The sequence below is a fragment of the Eretmochelys imbricata genome, chromosome 13 (assembly GCF_965152235.1).
Source record: "Eretmochelys imbricata isolate rEreImb1 chromosome 13, rEreImb1.hap1, whole genome shotgun sequence".
Taxonomy (NCBI): Eukaryota; Metazoa; Chordata; order Testudines; family Cheloniidae; genus Eretmochelys; species Eretmochelys imbricata.
In genome coordinates this window covers 31347127-31368777 of record NC_135584.1, presented here as the reverse complement: position 1 = coordinate 31368777, position 21651 = coordinate 31347127, and the positions used below count along the sequence as shown (strand labels likewise).

Here is a 21651-nt window from a genome sequence, read left to right as displayed (position 1 = left end):
ATTTTCATTTACCTAGTTATCAGCTGAGAGTCAAACCACATATGTCTTTTGTCTGGTGAATATTTTTCCCTGGAACCTGAACACCCCCCCACACCCCATTTACATTAATTCTTATGGGGAAATTGGATTCACTTAAGATCGTTTCACGTAAAGTTGTATTTTTCAGGAACATAACTACACCGTTAAGTGCGGAGTTACTGTACTTACCCAACCTTAGTAAAACATTAAGCTCCTCAAATGAAAAGCTCTAAGTAAATGTAGTGCTAGAAGAAAGGCTCCACTTATTCCATGGCAAACTGAACCTAAATTCTGCTGGAATGGTAGCCTGGAAATTCAAGGACAGCTTTACTTATATTTGAAAATGGAGATTTTATTAAATTAGTTATGAAAATAAACTAAATAGCTGCTTTTTAGAAACATGATGGGACAGCATTAATGACATTCAGCTTTCATTGTACAGCAGCAGATTTTTTAATTGCCAGTGCATATCACTGTAGTGACTGTCAGAAGGGGGCACAGTTGTGGCTTTTGCCTACCTCAAATGTATAGAATGAAACACATTAGTATCATGAGAGACAATAGCTGGATGTTTCTACCAAAATAATCAGTGAACTAATGAAGACAGTTAGGTGGTCATCTTTACATTTCAGAGTTAAACCTTCCACTGAAATGAATATGGGCACTGCACACCCTTCATATGTATTGTTTCAAAGCTGGGAACATTGCTTTAGTTAAACTATCCACAAGAGTTAGAAACATTTTTTAAATAAACGCTTAGATTCTGGAGCAAATTTCAGCAACTATGGAACAGTCCTGATTGAAAGTTAAAAGATCAAGTAGACGATATTATCAAAATGAGAGCCTTTTAAGTTTCTGAAAGCTAGACAAAAAACTATGAATTTTTGATGGGAAGGGGCCGGGGGGGAACAGTTCAAAATTTCTCACAGTTAGCCAAAGAAGTTTTGTTTGTCTTGTTTTTATTTTAACTAATATAGACTTTGATTGTACTTTCAGTTTCCACCCAAACCTGCCTTCAATTTTGGTTGAATATTGGGTTTCTACTGATGTGGAGAACAGCGGTATCATGAAGTTTTCAAGTCACCATTTATATATATTCTATAGTGATAGGTCCAAAAGGCAAAGCGTGAAAAGCAAGAGTACTTTGGTAGGAGAAGATTCCTGTATTTACTGCATTATGTGTCAGATCCTACACATCTTCTATTGTAGAGGCTAGAGAAATTGTACTTTTCATCCACTGTCTTCATTGCAGAGTTTTGTGCTGCACAGCCTTGGAGTCAGCCAGGAGAATACTCATTAAACCCTATTCCCAGAGCTGTAGTAACTCCATAGTGAACTAATATACAAATGATGAAGTGAGGAAAGGCCACAGTAGTTTATAGGTAATAAGAAATGAGGAAAATAAATTTCCAAAGGGGGAAACATAAAACCATCTTTTCACTTTCAAATGGGTATTCAACTGAAGGGTTATAAAAACTGAGTTGGTGCAAGTCAATCTTCTTAAGAGGAAGTATCTTTTACTGGGATCCAAAGCTTATTTTAGTACATTTGGGAAACATCTGGGAACTACATTTGCAAAGGACCATTTCATATACAACATGACGACATGCCACAATTTGAAAGCAGAGAAAACAAACAAATTTAACTTCAGATCTATGATGCTGTAAGGTCCCTAGAAGCAGCTACTTGTTTCATTCCCCTCCCCCCTGCAAAAGAAAAAAACGTACACAACATAGTTCCACAGGGACTGTGCCCATTAAAAAAAATTGAGGGTCACCATATACAGGAACCTGCAGAGACAACTTTGCCAATGTAGAAAATGAAGGGTGTAGGCTAAACCATCCATTTTGACGCACATGAACCATACGCTGAGATAATCTGGAGCACTGAGAGAGAGAAGTGCATTAAAACAAAGGAGAGGCAAGCTTATAAAACTATAATTACCAGACAATTCAATATTCAGACTCAAAATGACGGAAGACCTGAGACAAGAACATGCAGATGCAGCGGGTGGGAAGTATTCCCTAGAACATGGAAATTTCAGGCCCTTTTCTATTGGGGGGAAAAAATAAACCCTTGAGACCTACTGAGTCAGGAAAATCATCTCTATGGAAAGGAGCTACAGCACATTCACCAGAGCAGACACCAGGAAGGAACAGTGCAGGAGAAGAGCCACAAAACTCACTTATGGAGAGAATACTAGCAACTGATAAAGAGTTTTCATTTTGAGGGAAAATCCTTAAAGGGAAATAACTTGAAAACTATCTTACAATTTTGTGCCTACCTAAAACGGAAAGGTCTTATAACTAGAAATAATTAGAAAAAAGTTTTCAAGTTTCACTTTGTGCATGACACCATTTAGCGTACAGTCACTTTCCCTGTTCTGCTGATGGCTAGTTGTACTCCCTTTTCATGCACTAGTATGACATCAAGCACTGCTCTGTGCATATGAGGTCCCCATCACTATTCTTCAAGGCCCTGCAAGAGTGTTTTCCAGTAGCAGCTAAACAAACTGAAGAGGCAGCAGGCAGGAGCTTGCAGGGGAGGGGGGAGAGGGGCGGCTTGTTCTCAGACTTACACACTTTCCATTCTGAAAGCTCCGTTTTAATAAACGAGCAGGAGAGCAGAAAATCCGTTTTTAAAATCATGTACGTTATCTAAAGCATGAGCAAATACTTTAGAAAGAAATCAATTTTAAAAAAATCTCAGTTTGACAGCATCTTTTGAGTTTAAATATAAATGTTTTCCAGATGTTAGTCCAGCTACTGAATCTCACTAAAAATAATTAACTAGAATCAAGCAATCTTACTGCAGAGGACATAAAGCCTGCAGACTTCCACCTACACTAAATTCCAGATTTGTATAAAAAAGTGAAATCCTCTGATTCTGGACTTCAATCGTTAACTTTAAGAAATTAGACAGGAAACTCCAACACAGAATTTAAAACCAAATGAATCAGAATTGATATGGAATTAATAAAAGTGTTTATTATGGTAACTGAGATGAATTTGTTCTTTGTTAAGAACTCCATATCCTATTCTACAAAAAAAATCCCACAGAAATATACATAACAGCTATTGGATAAGATTTCTTTCACGTGTTCTTAAGAGAACACAGGTGAGTTCTAAACTGCAGTCAAAATAAAGCAAAACTCTTGATCTATTTGTGGAATTCTCTCAAGAGCTCAGTGTAATCTGGCATAAACTCTTGTTGGTTTACCCATATCCCTCCCTGCTCCGGATAAACTCTGAGGATGGACATTTGTGTGTGTAAACCTATTATGAAAAGGATACTCTTGCTCTTATTTTACTGTAAAGGACATAACCTTCAATTTTCAAAACCAACAGAACCCCAATCTCTAACATTTAGATTTTTTAAATGACAGTATTCCTTTATTAATAAAAAGTTTTAGCTTTCCCAAAATACGATTTGTTGTGCAAGGAAACATTCTTTCCTAGAGTATTAAAAGCAGCAGCTTTATTTTTTTAACATGTTTATTAAATAAGACTACTTTAAAAACAGAAAAAAACTTAGATTTAATATCATGGCACCTGCTAGCAATAATTCTTCCCTATCAATTATAAGCCTCTTTTTAAATAAGGTGTTAATAAAAATAAAATTACACACTGTTGAACTTGTTTACTAATAAGCCCAAGATTCATATTTTTTAATTAACTGCCATATTTTTACACATGATAAATTTTTCTGAGTGATAATTTTACAAGTTGAAGGGACACAGATATTTAGACCCTTCCGACTAATAACTTCTGTTTTTACGGTTTCAAATTAGCCAAGGTAACAGACAAGCAGCACCTACTGTTAATAACTAACGTCCGCTAGGCTGCCACCATCATCTACCAACCTCTTACTCTTGCTAGCTACCTGACACCTGTAAGCTTGGATTTTTTTCTGTATGAAGTTTAAGTTATGGATAAATGGTATCCTAAATTTTCATTACCTTGATTTTAACAGTTTGGGACAGTTTGTCTAACATGAAAAGTTGCTATGGCAACTTGGTGTATGACTGATATTTTCAACTAATTTTAGCCCAATGCATACTTTACACTAGCTTTAAGAAATTAATATATTTAACTACTGTAAAAGTGCACAACGACAGTGTTTATACAAAATATACCTCAAAACTCTCTAGGAGAATAGGATTTCTTAATAGTTATGGAGAAATCCACAGATTTACTTACAAGTATATATTTTACACAGATATATTTACTAACCCATTACACTAAAGGACAATGAGCATATCAGCTGTTTGGCAAGATGCAGAAAAGAAAACAAACCCTTCTTCAGAAAGTTCCTCTTCCAAATACAACACATTTACATAAATTTTTGTAAACAGAATTAAAGCTTTTACAAATGCACAACTTATGAAACAGCTTTACAAATCTTTAGACCATACAGAAAATTAAAAATAATCAGAAAATGAAAGATTTCCAACACAAACCTGCAGCTTGTTAGAAAGTCTGAAGGAACATGTGTACAAGCATGTTTCACAGTGAAAGCAATATCTAGAGTATTTTGAAACGTATACCAAAAATCCCACACCCAAATACCAAGAGGAGCAAGATGCACAGCACTGTATTAAATCTTAGATATACAAGGAATCAAATTCCAGATAGCAGTAGTTTAATTACATTTCACAACAAGAAATGCTTTGTTGTGATTCATTCAAGCTTGAAATACAGTTACCACCAGTTTCTGCAAGCCACATACTAATAAATTCTTAATTCAATTAATTCTGTGAACAATGAAGGCAGGGTTTCCTTTTCAATATTTTTATTCTAGTATGAAATATGAAGAAACAGCACCCAAATAACTGCAATATAATATGAAATTTTAATAAAAATGTACTGTTTTAAGAACAGAGCAAAATTGAAAAAAATAAACTGAGACTTATTTTGTCTCCTATTCAAATATCCCATCTTTCTGACATCAGTAACAGAACTTTCAGCCTTTCAAAGAGGAAAAAAATCTGCTGTTGAAACAATATCCCCAAAGACCGTTAAAATGCATAACATGAATGTTCAGAGAAAGTTTTATTAACAGGAGGCTTAATTTTAAACAGTATATACAATCACATCACTTTTCCAAAGTCAGAGAGCATCACCTAGTGATCTGTCAAAAAAAAATTATACTCATGAATTACAAAAGCATCTGTGTAATGCAACCACCTCTTTATTGTAGTACACCTTTATACAATCCTTCCAAAAATTCCTGTACTGTGAAATCCTCTCAGGATGTAGTGTTGCACAGGCTTTCAAATCTCTCCTATACACCACATGAATAAAACTGTTGCCACTTGCACCTCTAAATTATGCCAGGCTACGTACTTCAGTGTTCCATGATATGCAACACTAAAAGGCACCATTTTTCTTCAACCAACAAACAGAATAGTTTATAGACTGCTGTGTTTAAGTACAATGATTTGCAGGGAACAGTGGGATTTTCAGACCAAGAGAAGAGTCTGAATTTTTTATAAGCTAAGTGTAGACAAACTGCGAGTTCTATTTTTCACTCTTCTGTAAAACTGCTTTCTGATTCTCTATTCGCCATTAAAGGCTTTACTGCACAGTAAAGAAAATGGCAATTCTTTACTGAATTGGAATTAAACAACATAACTTTATTGAAAAAAATACACAATAACTCAATGAAAGTAGATTCAAGTTTTTGGGGGAAAATAAAATTTAGTCTCTGAAGTGTCATAACAATATTCAGAGTCACTGGTAATCTCAAAAATTTCTTTCATATGTTTTACACTATTCTTAAAACTTTAACTGGACTCCAATATTCTAGTAATATTAATCCCTTTGGTTCTCTTAAATGCGACATTCCATGTGACAAGTTCCAGAGATGTGAGAACTACAACACTAAATATCCAAACTAGTGCTGAAAATCCTATCCCAACTGATTTATGTAATCCTAACAAATCAAGCTACTTAAACAATGATGAGTGTTTTCTAGTTGTTGCTTGTATGGCATCAACTTTATAATTCATTTTTAAGTAAACAGTCAACTCAATATATTTGAGGTTATACCTACACTTATGTGGCAAAAGTCTTATTCTGCACAGTTTTAAATGCAACAATAAAAATAACTAAAGGTTATTCCACAAAGAACAGCTTGAATTTTACAGAACAGTTCTGCTCATATGCATAGGAATTAGTTTGGTAGACACATCAGCAATGTGCATAATTTGACTGTTCACATACAGCAAGAACCTTTGAAAAACAATAAAGGTACATACACAAAACAGTTAATCTGTGTACACTGAGAATTCATTCAGTTGCAAAGTAAATTCAGGATTTTAAACAAAGCTTTGACCTGTAACAAAGCAAATTCAGCCAGCTTTTAACCAAATCTAGGAATAGCTATCTTGTTTTACAGTGGCTTGCAACAGCACCCACTCACTGACTTCATCTTAATACATAACTACTTCCCTTATCCAAAACTACATAAAACCAATCTAGATTCCTTGATAAGCATTATATGGCCAATTCAGCTTTAGCAAACTTTTTCTATTGGTGAATAAGAATCTGTCTCTCTTCTCCACACAGCCGTACTGGGAAATTCACTGCACACTTATCCTTGCAGTAATTCTTCTGTAAATGGTTAAACCAGTGCTCTGCCTTATCAAAACAAATTTGTTTGCAATTTAAACAATCCACAGGTTCTACCCTGGAAATACTATAAAAACAATCTGGATGAATTAATCACAGCACTATGAATATCTATTCTACAAACATTTTATATGAACAGCTACCCTAAAACAAGTTTGACTTTTCTTGAACCTATAGGTCTGTCATTGAGATCAACAACAGCTGCCATTGCTTCATCACGAGACTCAAATGCAACCATTGCTTCTCCTGTGGGCATACCTTTTTCATTGTACTTTAAACACACAGAACCTGGGATCACTTGGTAACCATAAAAGAAATCCAAAATTTCATCCACTGATACCGTAAAAGGCATGTTTTGCACTTTAATGACAGTTGGCCCTGGCTTTCCAGAACCTGTTCCAAAACCAGGGGGTCCACTAATATGTAAGTTTCCTGGTCCAGGTCCAAACCCTGGAGGTCCACTTAAATGTCCAAGACCACCTGCAATACCAGGAGGGCCACTACCAAAGCTAGGAGGCCCACCTAAATTACCAGGCCCATTCCCAAAGTTTTGAGGTCCCCCTCCAAAACTTGATGGTCCACTCAGATTACTAGGACCACTCCCAAAAACTGGGACATCAATACCGGCACCAGGTAAACCACTACTTCCAACTGAAGGCATTCCTGGTCTAGAATCACCAAAGCCACCCATTCCTGGTGGTGGAAGAGGGGGACCAAATGTGTTAGACCCACTAAAATTACTGGGAAAATTAAACGGAGGGCCATTATTTGCATCTTTTGAGTTACCACCCATAAAGGAATGCTCATCACCACCAGCATTTTGCACTCCTGGCATTGCTGCATTCCCTTGCATTGGCATTTTCAGCAACTTCTTCCCTTGGGATGGTGGATTTCTCTCAATTTCTCTCATTTCTTCTAAGGTGATAATACGTAAAATAACATCTCTTCCATTCAGCTTTTTACGGTGTAGGCGCTCTGACTTACGAGCATCATCTTCTGTTTTGAACTGAACCAGTGCTTGTCCTAAACCTTGCCCATTGTTATCAACAAGAATTTGCACAGAGTTTTCTTCCACTGACAGTCCCTCTAGAAACTGAAGGATTTCCATTTTTGTAATATTGTATGGAATATTTGATATATGTGCACACAACTTTGGTGGGCCTGTTTCTCCCTCAGTATTCATCATGACCTCTCTCTGGTCATAGCTGAAGTTCTGCAATCTTTTCCGAATCATGTCTATCTTTTCTAACATACCCTTTTTGGTTATGGGATGAACTTGAATAAAACGGTTCCCTATGTACTGTTTATGATGACACAAAGCTGCCTTGTAGTCAGCTTCATTCCTGAACTCAACAAAGCCTTCACCAATTGCTTTCCCATTGGGTCCATAAGCTATATAAATACTGTCTTCAACAATATCTAACTTTTTAAAGAAATCTATCACATGTTTGTTCTCTGATTCAAAGGGAAGACCTTTCAAATAAACACAGAAACCCTGCTCATGAGGAGATCTTGACCGTGACCTTTTCTGTCCACTAGGAGATTTGGACCTAGAAAGCGTCTGCGGAGGAGGATGGGTTTGTCCAGTAGGACCCATGGTTTGCTTGAAAGTTATATGACCTCCAGCAGACACCCACTGTCTCTCTGTTGCAGGACTAACTTCAACATAGCGCTGAATCATCAGCATTCTGTTTCGCTTCAGTGCTTCAAAAGTATCTTGAGGAGAGAAAAACTTAACTAGTCCATTTCCATTATTTCGGCCTACGTGATCCTTCAGCATATGTACTGCATCCACACGGAGCCCATGGAAAAAGTCTTTCACATCAGATTCTGTTGCAGAAAAGGGCATTCCATGAACACTGACATACAAGTCATCTGGATTGATAGAATGAGGTTTCATACCACTTTGAGAATTCATCTGAATAGGATTTACAGGATTCATAGGACCCATAAACAATGGATTCAAGCCACTGTTCATACTCATTGCTGTTCCAGACCCATTCATTCCAGTAGGTAAAGGTGCTATAGGTGGAGGATTCATAGGAGGCATTCCTGACATGGGAGGCATAGGTGTCATTGGTGGTACAGGAGGAACAGGGGGTATAGGTGGTACAGGGGGAACAGGGGGCAGCGTAGGTACAGGAGGCGGGACAGGTATGGGGGGAATAGAAGGCATTGGTGGCAAAGATGGCATAGATGGGATAGGAGGAATTGGTGGAGGTGGTACTGTGTTCATAGGGGATGCTGTGCTAGGTATAGTAGAGCTAAACGTTGGGCTACCAAAGGTAGCTCCAAGATTTGGTGGTGCAGTTCCCATACTGGCAGTTGAGAATGTGGGTATGTTTTTGTTGCTTTCATGCACAGAAGTAGCTGCAGTTACTACACTAGGAGAAGGATTGTTAAAATTAGGTACTGTAGTAGGTAAGTTTACCCTACTACTCATTCCAGAATTAGGCGGTGGTCCAGACCTGCTAGCATTAGCTGGTGGCATGTCTAAATTGGCAGTTTCAAAACGCCTACGACTAAGTTCTATCATGTTTTGCATTTCAGTTTTACTGCTCAGCAACAGCGTTACTTTTGACCCTTTAATGGTACCACCTGTGCGCATCATACCAAGCCTTGCATCTTCATCAGTGGCAAAAACGATGAAAGCCTCACCCAGTTCACCCCCTACAATATGCACGCCCCCATCAGGAATGGTCAATCCAGAGAAGAAGTGGCGAATGTCCATGGTCCCCGCCACAATCGGGAGACCTTGCAAGCGGATGACCACAGCCATGCTGCGCTGAAACAACACACACCTGCAGATGAGAAAAGGCAACGGCTATGTCAGACTACTGTTTATGATACCACGTATTTACCTACAGACACCATCTACTACATTGTTTACACACTCCTAAAGACATCTTGAAAATTAAAGCATGTTTAAGTTCTAGACTTTTATTCAAATAAAATATTAAACATTAACAACACAAGATTAACTCAAGGTTTGCACCAAAAATTGCAAAATAATCTGTTAAATCAAGATTTTAAAGGAAAGTCAGCCTGAGACCCAAATAAGTGTCAATACAAAAACCAAGAATGAGGTTAAATCAGAACTATTACTTCAGATGGTTCAATATTTAGTGGAATGTACAAAAAAATTAATGTTTCAGCTAAGCAATTGAACTTCAGCAATCACATGCAGAAAATGTACCGCACACCTTGAATCTTGGAAGACTACTGAAACAAGAAGACACTTTTGTATACTTAAAAGACTCATGCTCTGACTGAACAGAAAAAGTGCAATACTATTGAATAAAGTTTAAGACCTTCTCTTTTGCACAGATCTTAACTACAAAATCTTTACAAAGAGAGGGAAAGGAAATCAGTAGGAATCAATCATAGTCTTAAATTTAGCTTGGTCAAATTTTTAATCATAGTTTTCAATTTCTTTTTATTTTAAACAGCACATTTACTGGCCCCTACCCCAAAAAACAAGAGGGGAGGGGGGAGGTTAAGTTTTTTGGGACAAGGACTATCTTCCTCTGTTAATGCAGTACCTACCACAATAGGATCCCAATCCTAACAGGACCTTTGAGCCTTACCCCATATAAACAATATGCTTCCAGATACACTTTATTAATGGAACTTGCCCCAGAACTACAAACTCCATTATTTAAAACTAGTTTATAAACAGTATTTTCCCAACTTTCACTTGCTACCTAAAGGCAAAGCCTGAGCAAGGCCTAATGATCTGTGGATCAAAACCAGGACATGGGCACAGCTATATGGTATCCCAGGTGACTGTAATTATGTAAACCTTAAGGCCAAGATTCTCAAAGATGAGTGCCTAAAGTCAGACCCACTAACTCAATGGCTTTACATTTTCTAAGTTTTCAACAGTTTCCACTGACTTCAATAGGAAAACTGGGTGCTCGCCACTTTAGAATTAGGCCATTTAATTGGGTGTCTAACTCTGGATTTAGAGGCCTAATTCATTTGTTAATAAACTTGACCTAAATCTTTAGCCATTTCCATCCCTCCTTCTCCCTTTAGGCCTGTCCAGACTAGGGAAATACCAGCATTTTAAAATGGTGCCTAAGCATCTAGTGTAGACAGGAATTAAGACCTTTAAATATGTGTTAGCAGGTTGAGATCAACTCTAAGTTCACCTCCTAACCTACACAAGATAAATGATATTTAAAAACAGTGTGAATGTTTTTAAAACACTATTTTCCTAATCTATTCTGGACCTTAGAGCTAAAGGTCAATGTCAGTGGCAAAGAGAAATAAATTTCTACCTCTCACTGTGGGCCATAACTCATATACCAGCTGGAGAAGGATGGGGCCATAGTGCACGCTGTGAATCATACTGACAGTGAGGGACAGTCTGAACTGTCATCACTCCTTAGAAGTGGTCACCCTTCCCACCGTACCACTGGGGGTGGTACAGGCTACACAGTGAAATGTAACCTTGTGCTATGGTTTTTAACTTGATTACGAAGAGAGATCAAGGTTAGGTTGGAGTTGGTTAATGCTCATTAATTAACCCCTACTACTTTGCTACTATAGACAAAAGGCCCTAGGATATAAAGGTGTTATGTTAACATGCATTTTAGCTAGGTTCCCCCTTGTCTTTACCCAGTTTTGCCAGTGTAAAAGGCAGAGTGTCTTGTCTAAACTAGACTTAGAACGATGTAAGCATGTCAGCTAGGACATGCTTACATTTTAATCTTAAATCTCCAGACCAAGGCCAAAAGTAAAATATGTTAACCTCAATTTAACTAGTTCAGGTCAACCATGGAGGAATTTTAGGTTTGACCTCATCCTGTTAACTCTAGACATAAGGAGTTAACCTGTGTATACATACACCAGGAGAAGGTTTAGCTAATTCTGACCTAATTTCAAACATCTTAGTTTTCCTCAAGTTATTTCCTAATCTAAACAAACACTTAGCAGGAGGATAAGGTTTCAGTGCTTTAGATTTGCCAAGCCTACCCCAATTCCCTGATTCAGAAGCCAGTTTATTGTCCTGGGTAGTTACCAGCATCTTCCTTCACCTGATCCTCTCCTCCCCTAGAATCACATTAGCTCCCTCATTAAGCAATGAAAGCCCGTTCAATACTTGGATGAAAACCTCTGAAAACTCCTATATGCCACAGTAAGTGGTGTTAGATATTCATAAGGGAATTAAAAACCAGATGAGCTTCTGCAGCATTAGGAGGCAATGTGCTACCGAAGATGTCACACCAAAGTTGGACGTAAAACTAAAGTCCTAATCAATTGTGATCATAAGATCCCACAGCACTTTCTGCCACACTAAAAGCAATATTTCTCAGTGTACAAGTAAAATTCAAACTCAGTTACGCTTGACTCCCTAAGTTCCCCCAGCAGTTTTGACGTAGACTTTATTCTCCAATTCCCGTTCTGAACTGTTGAGTAATATTGCTGTGCACTGTTACAGAAAATTCAAAGAATATCCACATTGACACCTGGTTGAACTAAATATTCAGGCAAAACAGAAGGCTACCACCATTTTGGGGGGAAATGAACAGTTCCATGCATTATGGCCAACAGATCAAAGGCACCTAACTTCATGCTCTCAAGCAGTCTAACTGGAGAAAGGCCATTTCTATCCTTTGAAGCAATCTGCAGTCTGCCCTTTTCCTCCCCTAATCACCATCAGCAATGGGTTTTAACATTATGTAGGCTTTGGCCCATTCCTAATTGGCATTAGAAGTGTGGCGGCCCCTCTGCTTCCTGTCTCTTTAAAGGCAACAGCAGAGATATTAATTACCTGCAACAAGCAGTGCCCTACCTACTATACTGGTACACTATCTGCTGTGCTGCTGCTCTAACTTTGGTTACATTTTGGTACCAGAATTTCCTAGATTGAAGGGATTGAAACTGCAAAGGCAACAGAAAATGTGACCTAAATAAAGTGGAATATATGAAAACATATTGGTATTTACCAATAAGAAAACACTTTCTTCCACAGAAATACCAAGCGTAATTGTAAAGGAAGATATATTCACCACCCTTTAAGTGAGTATTTTTTAAAAGTAAGTCTCTTTCCAGTCTTTTGGTAAAATATATTTTTTAAAACTTTTGGAATGTGTTTAGTTTGGCCATTTGTCTCATTTCAATACTTTCTAGAAGTCTTAGAACATGTTTTTTAAGTTTATAGTAAAAAATCTGAAAATTAAATTTGTTTGCTCAACCATTTTTCAAGGGTAATGGTATAATTTTCTTCTGAACAGCAGAAGTGTTTACATCACAGAAGTAAACCATTTGTCAAACCCTGTATTACTCAAAAACTGCTATGATTTCTACAATAGTATGTTAGCATTTAAAACTTTTTTGTTCTCCGTTTTAAAAAGGGAAGTGTTATCCACATAATTTTAAGGAAACATAAATTTAACCGATCCTTAAATAAGGCTACAAATCTCCAAAACCAGTGATTTCTAATGAAAATCCTTACAAATTTAAGGAAAGCAGAATTACTGAACTGTTATAAAAAAGGGAATTTGTGCTTCACATCACAGGATTAAAATTCATATTAGAAGGACCGGATGCTTGAATATGTGCCAAAATTACAAATATTTAACAGGAAACTATTTTTAAAAAGCTAGGGGCCCAAGAGTGTCCATGTTACAGCACTGATTAGTTTTGAAAATTATGTAATACAACCAACTAAGGTATTCAGGAACTCCAACTTTTAAATGTTAAATATTAAGAGACGTAAGTCCTCAGCATTATCTGCTACGTAAAGAGATTAAACTTAGATATTTGTATTATTTTTACCCATATACCCTCAAAAATCATATGTTTTTCCACTACTTATTTTATCCTTTGTCAAATGGAAAACACTGACTTTTTCATAATGACCTCCTCAAGGATACACCAGGAGTGTCACAATAATGGATAAGAGCATTAACTGTTGACAAATAAAAATGTTTACACAAAAAGGTGATTTGGATGGGTTTTCTACTTGTACAATTTTAAGTGGTTAGTAATTACATATTTTTGGTGCAATTTATATTTTTTTAATTTCTCCAAAGCAGCGGAAGATTTAAGGATGTACTTAGAATCCAAGCTACATTTCTTACTAGATATTTTAAAAAAAGTGTCAAACTCATTCTGTGGAGAGAAAGAGCATTTTTATTACACCAGGGGCCACATCATAACTACCTGTAATTCAAAGAATTACAACTGACATCACACCATTTAAAAAAAATACATCACATTTGCAGGGTCTCTATTTTCTCATGTATGCATGCAGTAACTCTAGCATGTTCACATGCAGTAACTGAATCAGAAAATTAAAGATTTGTTTCAAATGCTGCCCTGCATATCTAGTTTATAATCTTGTCCCTACGTAATCATTGGTAGGTTTCAGAGGTAGCATGTCATTGAGATGACTGAGGAGTTCAGACCTCTTCGAACTGTCATTTCAGGTTAAGACAGTGCTGTATTGCATTTGAAAGCTTATCACTGCAACTATAAGCTTGAAGCTTTTTTAAAATTATGGTTTCCATTCTGAAGACCCAATGTTTTATGGATGCCAGACAATTACATTTATTATCCTGAATCTGGCCCACAGGCCAGAAGTTGTCAAACTGCTAATAATCTGTTAATTTAACAAATTTTACTTTAGCTTGATATTTTCAAAGTCACCTATTTAGAGGGACTGGGATTCAGATTCCCAGTTCCCATTAATTTTAATGGGATTCAGGTATTCCAACTTGAAAAGTAAGACTTATGTATTACAGAAAATAAACTCTTTCTGTAATTTAAAATTAACAATCATAAATGCAGGGGGGGGTTTTAAATCACTCCTGGTAAGATCTCTTATTTGAATTTTACAAAACTGTTATAGGTAAAAAATTAAAATATTGAAAATTAAGGTCCTGATCATGCAAACACTTAACAGGTGATCGAACTTTACTCAAATGGCTAGATGCTTTGACTCAATGAGACTACTCGTGCTTGAAGTAAAGCATGTCCATAAGTGCTTGCAACATCAGGTGTTAAAACTGTACTTTTGATAAGCTTCTTAGTTGCATAACAACATCTGTCATTTCAAAACAAAACAGCTTCAATTTTAATATAAACATTTTAGAATTTCACTAACAAAATTATGAACTCCTAAAACCACTCTCAGGCCCAAATTCACAAAAAATAGGAGCCTATACTTAAGCTCTTAAGGGTGGAATTTTCAAAAGCACCTAAGTGATTTAGATGCATAAATCCCACTGATTCAAACTACAAACCGTGATGGAGCAGCACAGCCTGGTTAAAGCATTTCCAGTTCAATAGGTAATGGTTGCAAATATCGTGTGGACTTATCAATTGTGTTCAGAGTTATTTTGTTCTCATTTTAAGGATGACAATGAGCCGAGACCCTCATCTTGACTTTTGCAGTACAGATGGGCATTTTAAATATGAAGCGTCTATGTAAAATCTGAAATTCTACTAAAGTATAAAATCCACTTTAGCAATTTATGACTAAAAATGGAAAGTGAAGAACTACCCACATGCAAATAAAAATCTAGTTTAAATTAAAATTAAGAAATCATTTCAATTAAAAACTTATCATGTTTATCTTGATAGACAATTACGTGTATTTCCAGATTCAAAAATAACTGCTATTATCGTAAGTGTGCAACACATAAGAGGACAATATTTGTAAGTGTTATACTCAGACAATGTGTAAATTTCAGGAAGATTAACAGAAACTGGGTACATAGAGAGGATAAGAAGTAATTTAAGGCCATATGTAAAAAGCGTTGAACAGAGAAGGGACTGGAGTAACCTTTGAATTTACATGTAGTTCACAGGTATAAACACAAGTTTGGAAGGCTCAACCTAGTCCCTACTGAGTGTTAATCTACAGTATCATCAACAACACACACACGTATCTGGCAATCCTTGGACAGAGTCTAGAAGGCAGAATAGCATTGATGCTGAAGGAAGGATTGAAGGTATCTAGCCCGAGATGTGTTAGGGGACTAATCATAGCTAGAACTGGGCAGGTAGCAGACCCCCCCCCCCCGCCCCAAGGACTAGCATTCATCTGTTAAATTAGAAAAGCCTAAATACCTTATCAGAAATAAATATATCCGAGCTCTCTAAATACTACAAATCCTAGTTATAAGAACCCAAATAGTATATATTTTACACATTGATATTTATAGCTTTTAGGAACATGCAGAACTACTGTCTGCAGCAAATACCTACATTTACAAACAGTGGAAAATTGTTGGAGAGAGTATTCAAAACTACCATATGCTGATAAAACAGCACTACTTCAGAATATGGCAGAAAAGTCATTTACAAGGACAACATTGCCATAACAACCATTCCCAATGGGAATCAGAGCTAAAAAGCCAAACTCTGTGTGCGCGCACACGCAATTTTTACTGACCAAAATATTTTATACCAATTCATATATTCCACATAATTGTTAAGAATATTTCTTAACATGTAGTCAACACGCATAAAAAAAAAATCTTCATGTCAAAAATCTCTTACCTGCAGAGACTGATGTTTTTTTCTTAATTAGTAGCAGAAGCCAAGCCAATCCTGTGGGCAACCAATTAAAACCAACTTTTAGACTGCAATAAAGAATAAATGGAGGCAAAAATCAATTCAGGCAACACAACAGCAGTAACGGTCCACAATGAACTGTATATTAAGGAAGTTCAGGTTTGAGACCACCACAAAACACTGCATCATATACCGACCACAAGACTAAGTGTGCAAAAAATTTAAACACTTGTTAATCTCTTACACTTACATTTTGAAAATTGCACTTGCTTAATTATACTTTGTTACCAAATATTAACTCATAAGTATGCCTTGGCAGAAGAATACATATAAATTAAAAGCCAGAAGACACTCATTACACAGAATTTAACATCTCAATTTTTTTCCTCCCCTTTTCAGATCCCCATCAATGTATCTTTAGAAGGCAAGGGTCACACCCCTGACCCCCAAAACTCACAATGCAGAATCAAATCCTGATACTGAATAATAAAACCTTACCCAAACCATTTGTTACTATCAAGTCAATTGCTTTTTAATTCTGCACCTTCCTAGCCCCACCTAAGCAAAACAGTACCTTATGCTGCAGCTGATAAACACTTCTAGAAACTACACAGACCAACATCCTTCCAAGAAACAGCAAAAAATTTTCAGCTAAGACACACGTCCAAGTCTCATCTTTGGAAAACGCACATTTTCACATACGGTACTATGGGAACCCATGCCTTTTTGTTTGTAGTCTACAACCCTAATCTAACATGCAATGCAAGAGTCAGATGCCAGTCATTTTTTGTACTCAAGATTATTAAATTTCTATTCCAGGGATCACAAGAGTGAGCAAAAAAGCTATATGGTTTTACTGGAAATGTGTGTGTATGTCTGAAAAAAAATCACTTATTAACTATTCCATTACCTAATAGACCACCTCACACAATACTCTTGACTCTCTGGAAAGTACCTACAGAAAAATATATTAAGAAAAAAATGAGAAACATGTAATCAGAAAAAGTATGAATTAGTTGCCCTTTTCTCATGAAGTTGGACCACTGGGGGCATCTGCTGTAAACATTCAGTATTGACATGCATCCACAAACTGGTGTTAAATGTACTGCATATAATCTAGAAGAATTCACTATCAAAAGGTTAAAACAAGCAGTCACATTCAAAAACCTTTCAGGAAACAGGACACCAACAGCAAAATTACAAGTGAGAAAAATATGTAAACTGAAGTCCCACAAATTACACTTTCGATTAAAATGACAAATATACTCATCTCCAAAACAAAGCCATGCTTTTTTATTTAAAAAAAGGAGGACTCAAGACCAGACAACCCCAAATTAGGAATTTGCTATTTGCTCCAAAGAGTGGCCAGTTTCAAAAAGTAATTTCCAATACAAAAATACATGACATAACCTGAAGGACAGCTTTCACACAAATGTTTATCTATTTAAGTATGGATTTGGAATAGATCTTTCATGCAGAAGCAACATTTTACCAAAAAATTCCAGATAATTCAGAACATTTCCGCTATACAGATCAAAAAGCATTCCAGTTGTGTACACTTATCTAGAAACCTAAAACTAATAAAAATAGGCTAAAGTAATACCGCACTAAAGATACATTATACTACAAAATACCACATTATAGTATGCAAAACCCAATAGCGTTCTTCAAATAGTCTACCACGTTTGAACTTTTCATTGTACCCATCCAGCATAATTAATTTACCATTAGCCAACATCATGATTTGTTTAGACAAATCTAAGTTATTTTCTAGATCTTAAAAGCTCATGCTCAAATAAATTGGTTAGTCTCTAAGGTGCCACAAGTACTCCTTTTCTTTTTGCGAATACAGACTAACACGGCTATTACTCTGAAACCTTTCTAGATCTTGAATCAGAACATTTAAAAAAGCACATTTAAGAGCACTTTAAGTCACGTAGAGACATTATTTCATGTCAATTTGGTGCTCACAAGGGTGTTACCTACATACACAACCAAATGAAGTAAGAAGCGGGAACTGCTTTTCCATACAGAACTGACAATTGTGATCTGAATCACCCTCATAATTCTAGATTTACGCCTTTCTTGAAAAAATTCATTTCTGCCACATTCCCCATTGGTTTTGCACTGTAGACAAATATCCACTGGAGACTAGGATGAGACCCAATTTAGGTCACAAGTGAAAATAAGCCATGAGGTTCTCTAAAGGTGGGAAAAAATACACTGATCTACTTGCCTAACCACAGCAGTGAGAGTTGGGAAAGGAAGCTTGAAGAGAGCCTAAAGGACACAAGATAATACAGCAAGAACCAAGATATTTTCTCCCACAGAGAAAGAGGAAAATTCAAAGAATAGATTCATGTTTCACAGATTCCAACATCTAGTCCAACCTCCTGTATTAACACAGAATCTAGATGCATTCTTCTTAGGACCCATTTTGAAGCACATTTTCCTATATTCCACAGCACCTAAGAAAAAGCTACAGTACTTCTGTGTACATCAACAATCTGCAGTTATGATTAAAGTAACACCAGTTTACATAAACATCTTTCATACAGTTACATTCCTTATGTTAGCGATAAGGGCATTTTATCCTATTTAAACTTCACTTTTGCCAACTCCTCCTCCCTACAGTCTTTCTAGGGAAAAAACTGATAGAAACACATATTATAATTTTTCCAGCACAGCTTTCTTTTTCATCATGGCCGCATATTCACTTTGGAAAAGAGCAAAAGGCTTCTTGTAAAGCTAAGAGCAAAGAGGTAATCTCCAGGTCCTCTCACTGAAAGATGCCCACAACTGTTCCTGTCCACTATCAACAGTGGATAACCCAACTGTCTCTCTAAGAGAGGCTGTAATGATTAGTTGTATTTCCTACGATTGAGAAGTGAGCCTATTCAAACCAGAATGAATTAGAGCTAAGGCATGCCAAGATCCTCTGACACACACCAACCGGTGAAACCATGTGAACCACAAACGAGAATTCGATTGCCACAAATGCTGTAGTCAGCTCACCAAGTAAGAAGTGTTGTGCTTACACCTTGTATCCAGCTGGCCTATGAGGGTACAAACATCACCATCACAACCTAATAGTGCCATTGCTTTTATTTCTGCCCCTTCCCAAAGGCATACAAGCTTCACGTCAATTTGTTGTCACGGTCACGGCAGAGCACTCCTTGCACGCACTGAGGGAGCCATCACCCACGAGCGCCCCGAGACGCGGGCACGCTAAAGGCGAGTCAGTATCCAGCTCACTCCTGTTTCCCATCCTCCGCTCCGAGGCCCCTGGAGCCAAAGCCCCGCGCCGGGAAGGGGCTCACGCTCAACAGCCCAGCGCACAGACGGGCGGAAGCCGCCTGGCTGTCTGCGAGAAGAAAACACGGCTCCGCGGCCAGGGCACTCCACGCCCGCCCGAGCGCGCCGCCTACCCCGCGCAGAGGCCGCGCAACTCGCACGGGCCGCTCCGAGCCGCGCAGCTCAGCCGGGCCGTGAGCGGCGCCCGCACCTACGGCCCCGGGCGAAAACGGAGCGCTGCGAGCGCGGGCGGAGACACGGGCACCCTGAGGCCCGCGCCCCGCTCAGGAGCAGGAGCCGCCCAGGCCCTCGGGCCTCCTCAGCCCAGTCCCTGCCCCTCCCCCCTTTGTGCGGCTGGGAGGATACGTTCCGTGCCGGGCCCGGCCCAGCCACCCGAGACAGGGCCCTGCCGCGCTGGGAAGGGGCCACTGAGGGGACGGAACGGAGCCGGGCCCGGCCCGGACGTTGCCGGTTCCTTACCGAGGAATCTGTATGGAAAAAGGGTTAGAAAGGAGCTAATCGCCGCCCGGGCCCCGCTCCCCGCGCGAGCCCAGCGCCACCGACCGAGCAGCGCCACAAAATGGCCGCCGCGGCTGAGGCGCCGCTGCGAGGGAGGGGGCGGGGCCTAGCAGGAGGGAGGGGCGGTGCTCTGGTGACGCGCCGTCGCGCGCTCCGCCTCTACGCTGCTCCAGAGGGGGCGGGGCGGGCCGCACCGCCGGCCCCTCCTCGGCCGCGGGGACTGGCTGCAGCGCGCGGGGCGGGGCGGGGCGGGGCGGCGGCCGTGCGTAGCGCGCTTTGCCGCTGCTGCTGCCTCTGCCCCGCCCCCAGGCTGCCGCTCGCTCGCGCCTCGTGGCGGGCGCCCTAGCCCGGCCCCGCCCCCACGGCGCCCCAGCCGCGCGTGGCGGAACTGCGCGCTGCGCGGAGCCTGGCGCCCCGAGCCGCCAGCCGCGCCCCCTTCCAGCCGCGCTGCCCCGTGGCCCTGCTGGAGGGGAGCTCGGTCCCGTGCCAGGCTCGTGCGGATCGGGTGACCAGGTGTCCGGTTTTCGACCGGGACACCCGCTGGAAAAGGGACCCTGGTGGCTCTGGTCAGCACCGCCGAGCGGGCCGTTGATTGTCCAGCTCCGGGCGCCCGCAGGGCTCCCAGGAAGCAGTGACATGTTCCCCCTCTGGCTTCTATGTGTAGGGGCGGCCAGAAGGCTCCACATGCTGCCCAAGCGCTGCCCCCACAGCTCCCATTGGTTGGGAACCACGGCCAATGGGAGCTGTGGGGGTGGCGCCTGCAGACCAGGCAGTGTGCAGAGCTGCCTGGCCACGCCTCCGCAAAGGAGCTGGAGGGGGGACATGCCGCGCTTCCAGGAGCTGCTTGGGGTAAGCGCTGCCTGGAGCCTGCACCCTTAAGCCTTCTAGTGCCTCTTCCCCAACCCTGATCCCCCTCCTGTCCTCTGAACCCCTCAGTCCTAGCCCGGAGCACCCTCCTACACCCCAAACCTCTCAGCCCCACCCCAGAGTCAGCACCCCCACCCCAGAGCACCCTCCCAGACCCTGACCCCCTTATTTGAGGGGAATGGGCGTGCGGAGGGGTTGGGACAGGGAGGGATGCAGTGTGGGGGATGGGGGTGCAGCCCCATTCCCAGCACTCGGAGACGGGGATACACATACCTCCAACTCCTGGATGCCTGCGATGGGGCGACAGACCACGGTCTGCCACAGGACACGCGCCACAGCTCGAGCCTAGCCACAGGACACGCGCAAGAAGAAGAGGGCCAGCAGCAGCGGAGAGGCATGCACCACGACCCCTCAACAGCTGCCTGCTGGGCGCGCTAGTTAGTCCCCTGCCCTGCCCCAGCCAATGGGAGCTGCGCCTGCAGGAGCGGGGCGGTGCAGCACGCAGACCCCCTGGCTGCCCCTACGATAGGAACTGTAAGGGGGACATGTCAGCTGCTTCCTGGGAGCTGTGCGACGTGGCGGCTAGCAGGGAGCCTGCCAGCCCCGCTGCATCGTGCCGCCAACCAGACGGTCAGTGGCGTGGTCAGCGGTGCTGACTGGGTGGTCTGGTCGAAAACCGGACACCTAGTTACCCTAGCCAATTGGGCCCCGCTCCTCCGATCCCAGCCCGCAGCCCCGCCCCCTGCCAGGCCAGAGGCAGGAGCTGTGGGTAGGTGAGCACTGAGCGTAT

At 40.4% G+C, this 21651-nt stretch overlaps 2 protein-coding genes across 7 annotated transcripts in view; both read right to left on the bottom strand.

Moving 5' to 3' along the window:
* Positions 1-20088, bottom strand: part of CPNE1 (copine 1) — an 82378-nt gene extending 62290 nt beyond the window's left edge. For 2 of the 6 annotated variants that reach the window (XM_077831935.1, XM_077831927.1), the window contains exon 1: positions 19956-20088. The gene's annotated coding sequence lies outside the window, so the exon portion shown is untranslated. Of the gene's footprint in view, positions 1-9308; positions 9448-16166; positions 16250-19130; positions 19150-19955 lie in introns of those variants that run through there. The other 4 variants (XM_077831929.1, XM_077831928.1, XM_077831932.1 and 1 more) reach the window with 4 other exon arrangements.
* Positions 5053-9429, bottom strand: RBM12 (RNA binding motif protein 12). Its single transcript, XM_077831926.1, has one exon. The coding sequence runs from the start codon at positions 9427-9429 to the stop codon at positions 6790-6792; it is 2640 nt and encodes an 879-aa protein (XP_077688052.1). The 3' UTR covers positions 5053-6789.
* Positions 20089-21651: the final 1563 nt, after the last annotated feature.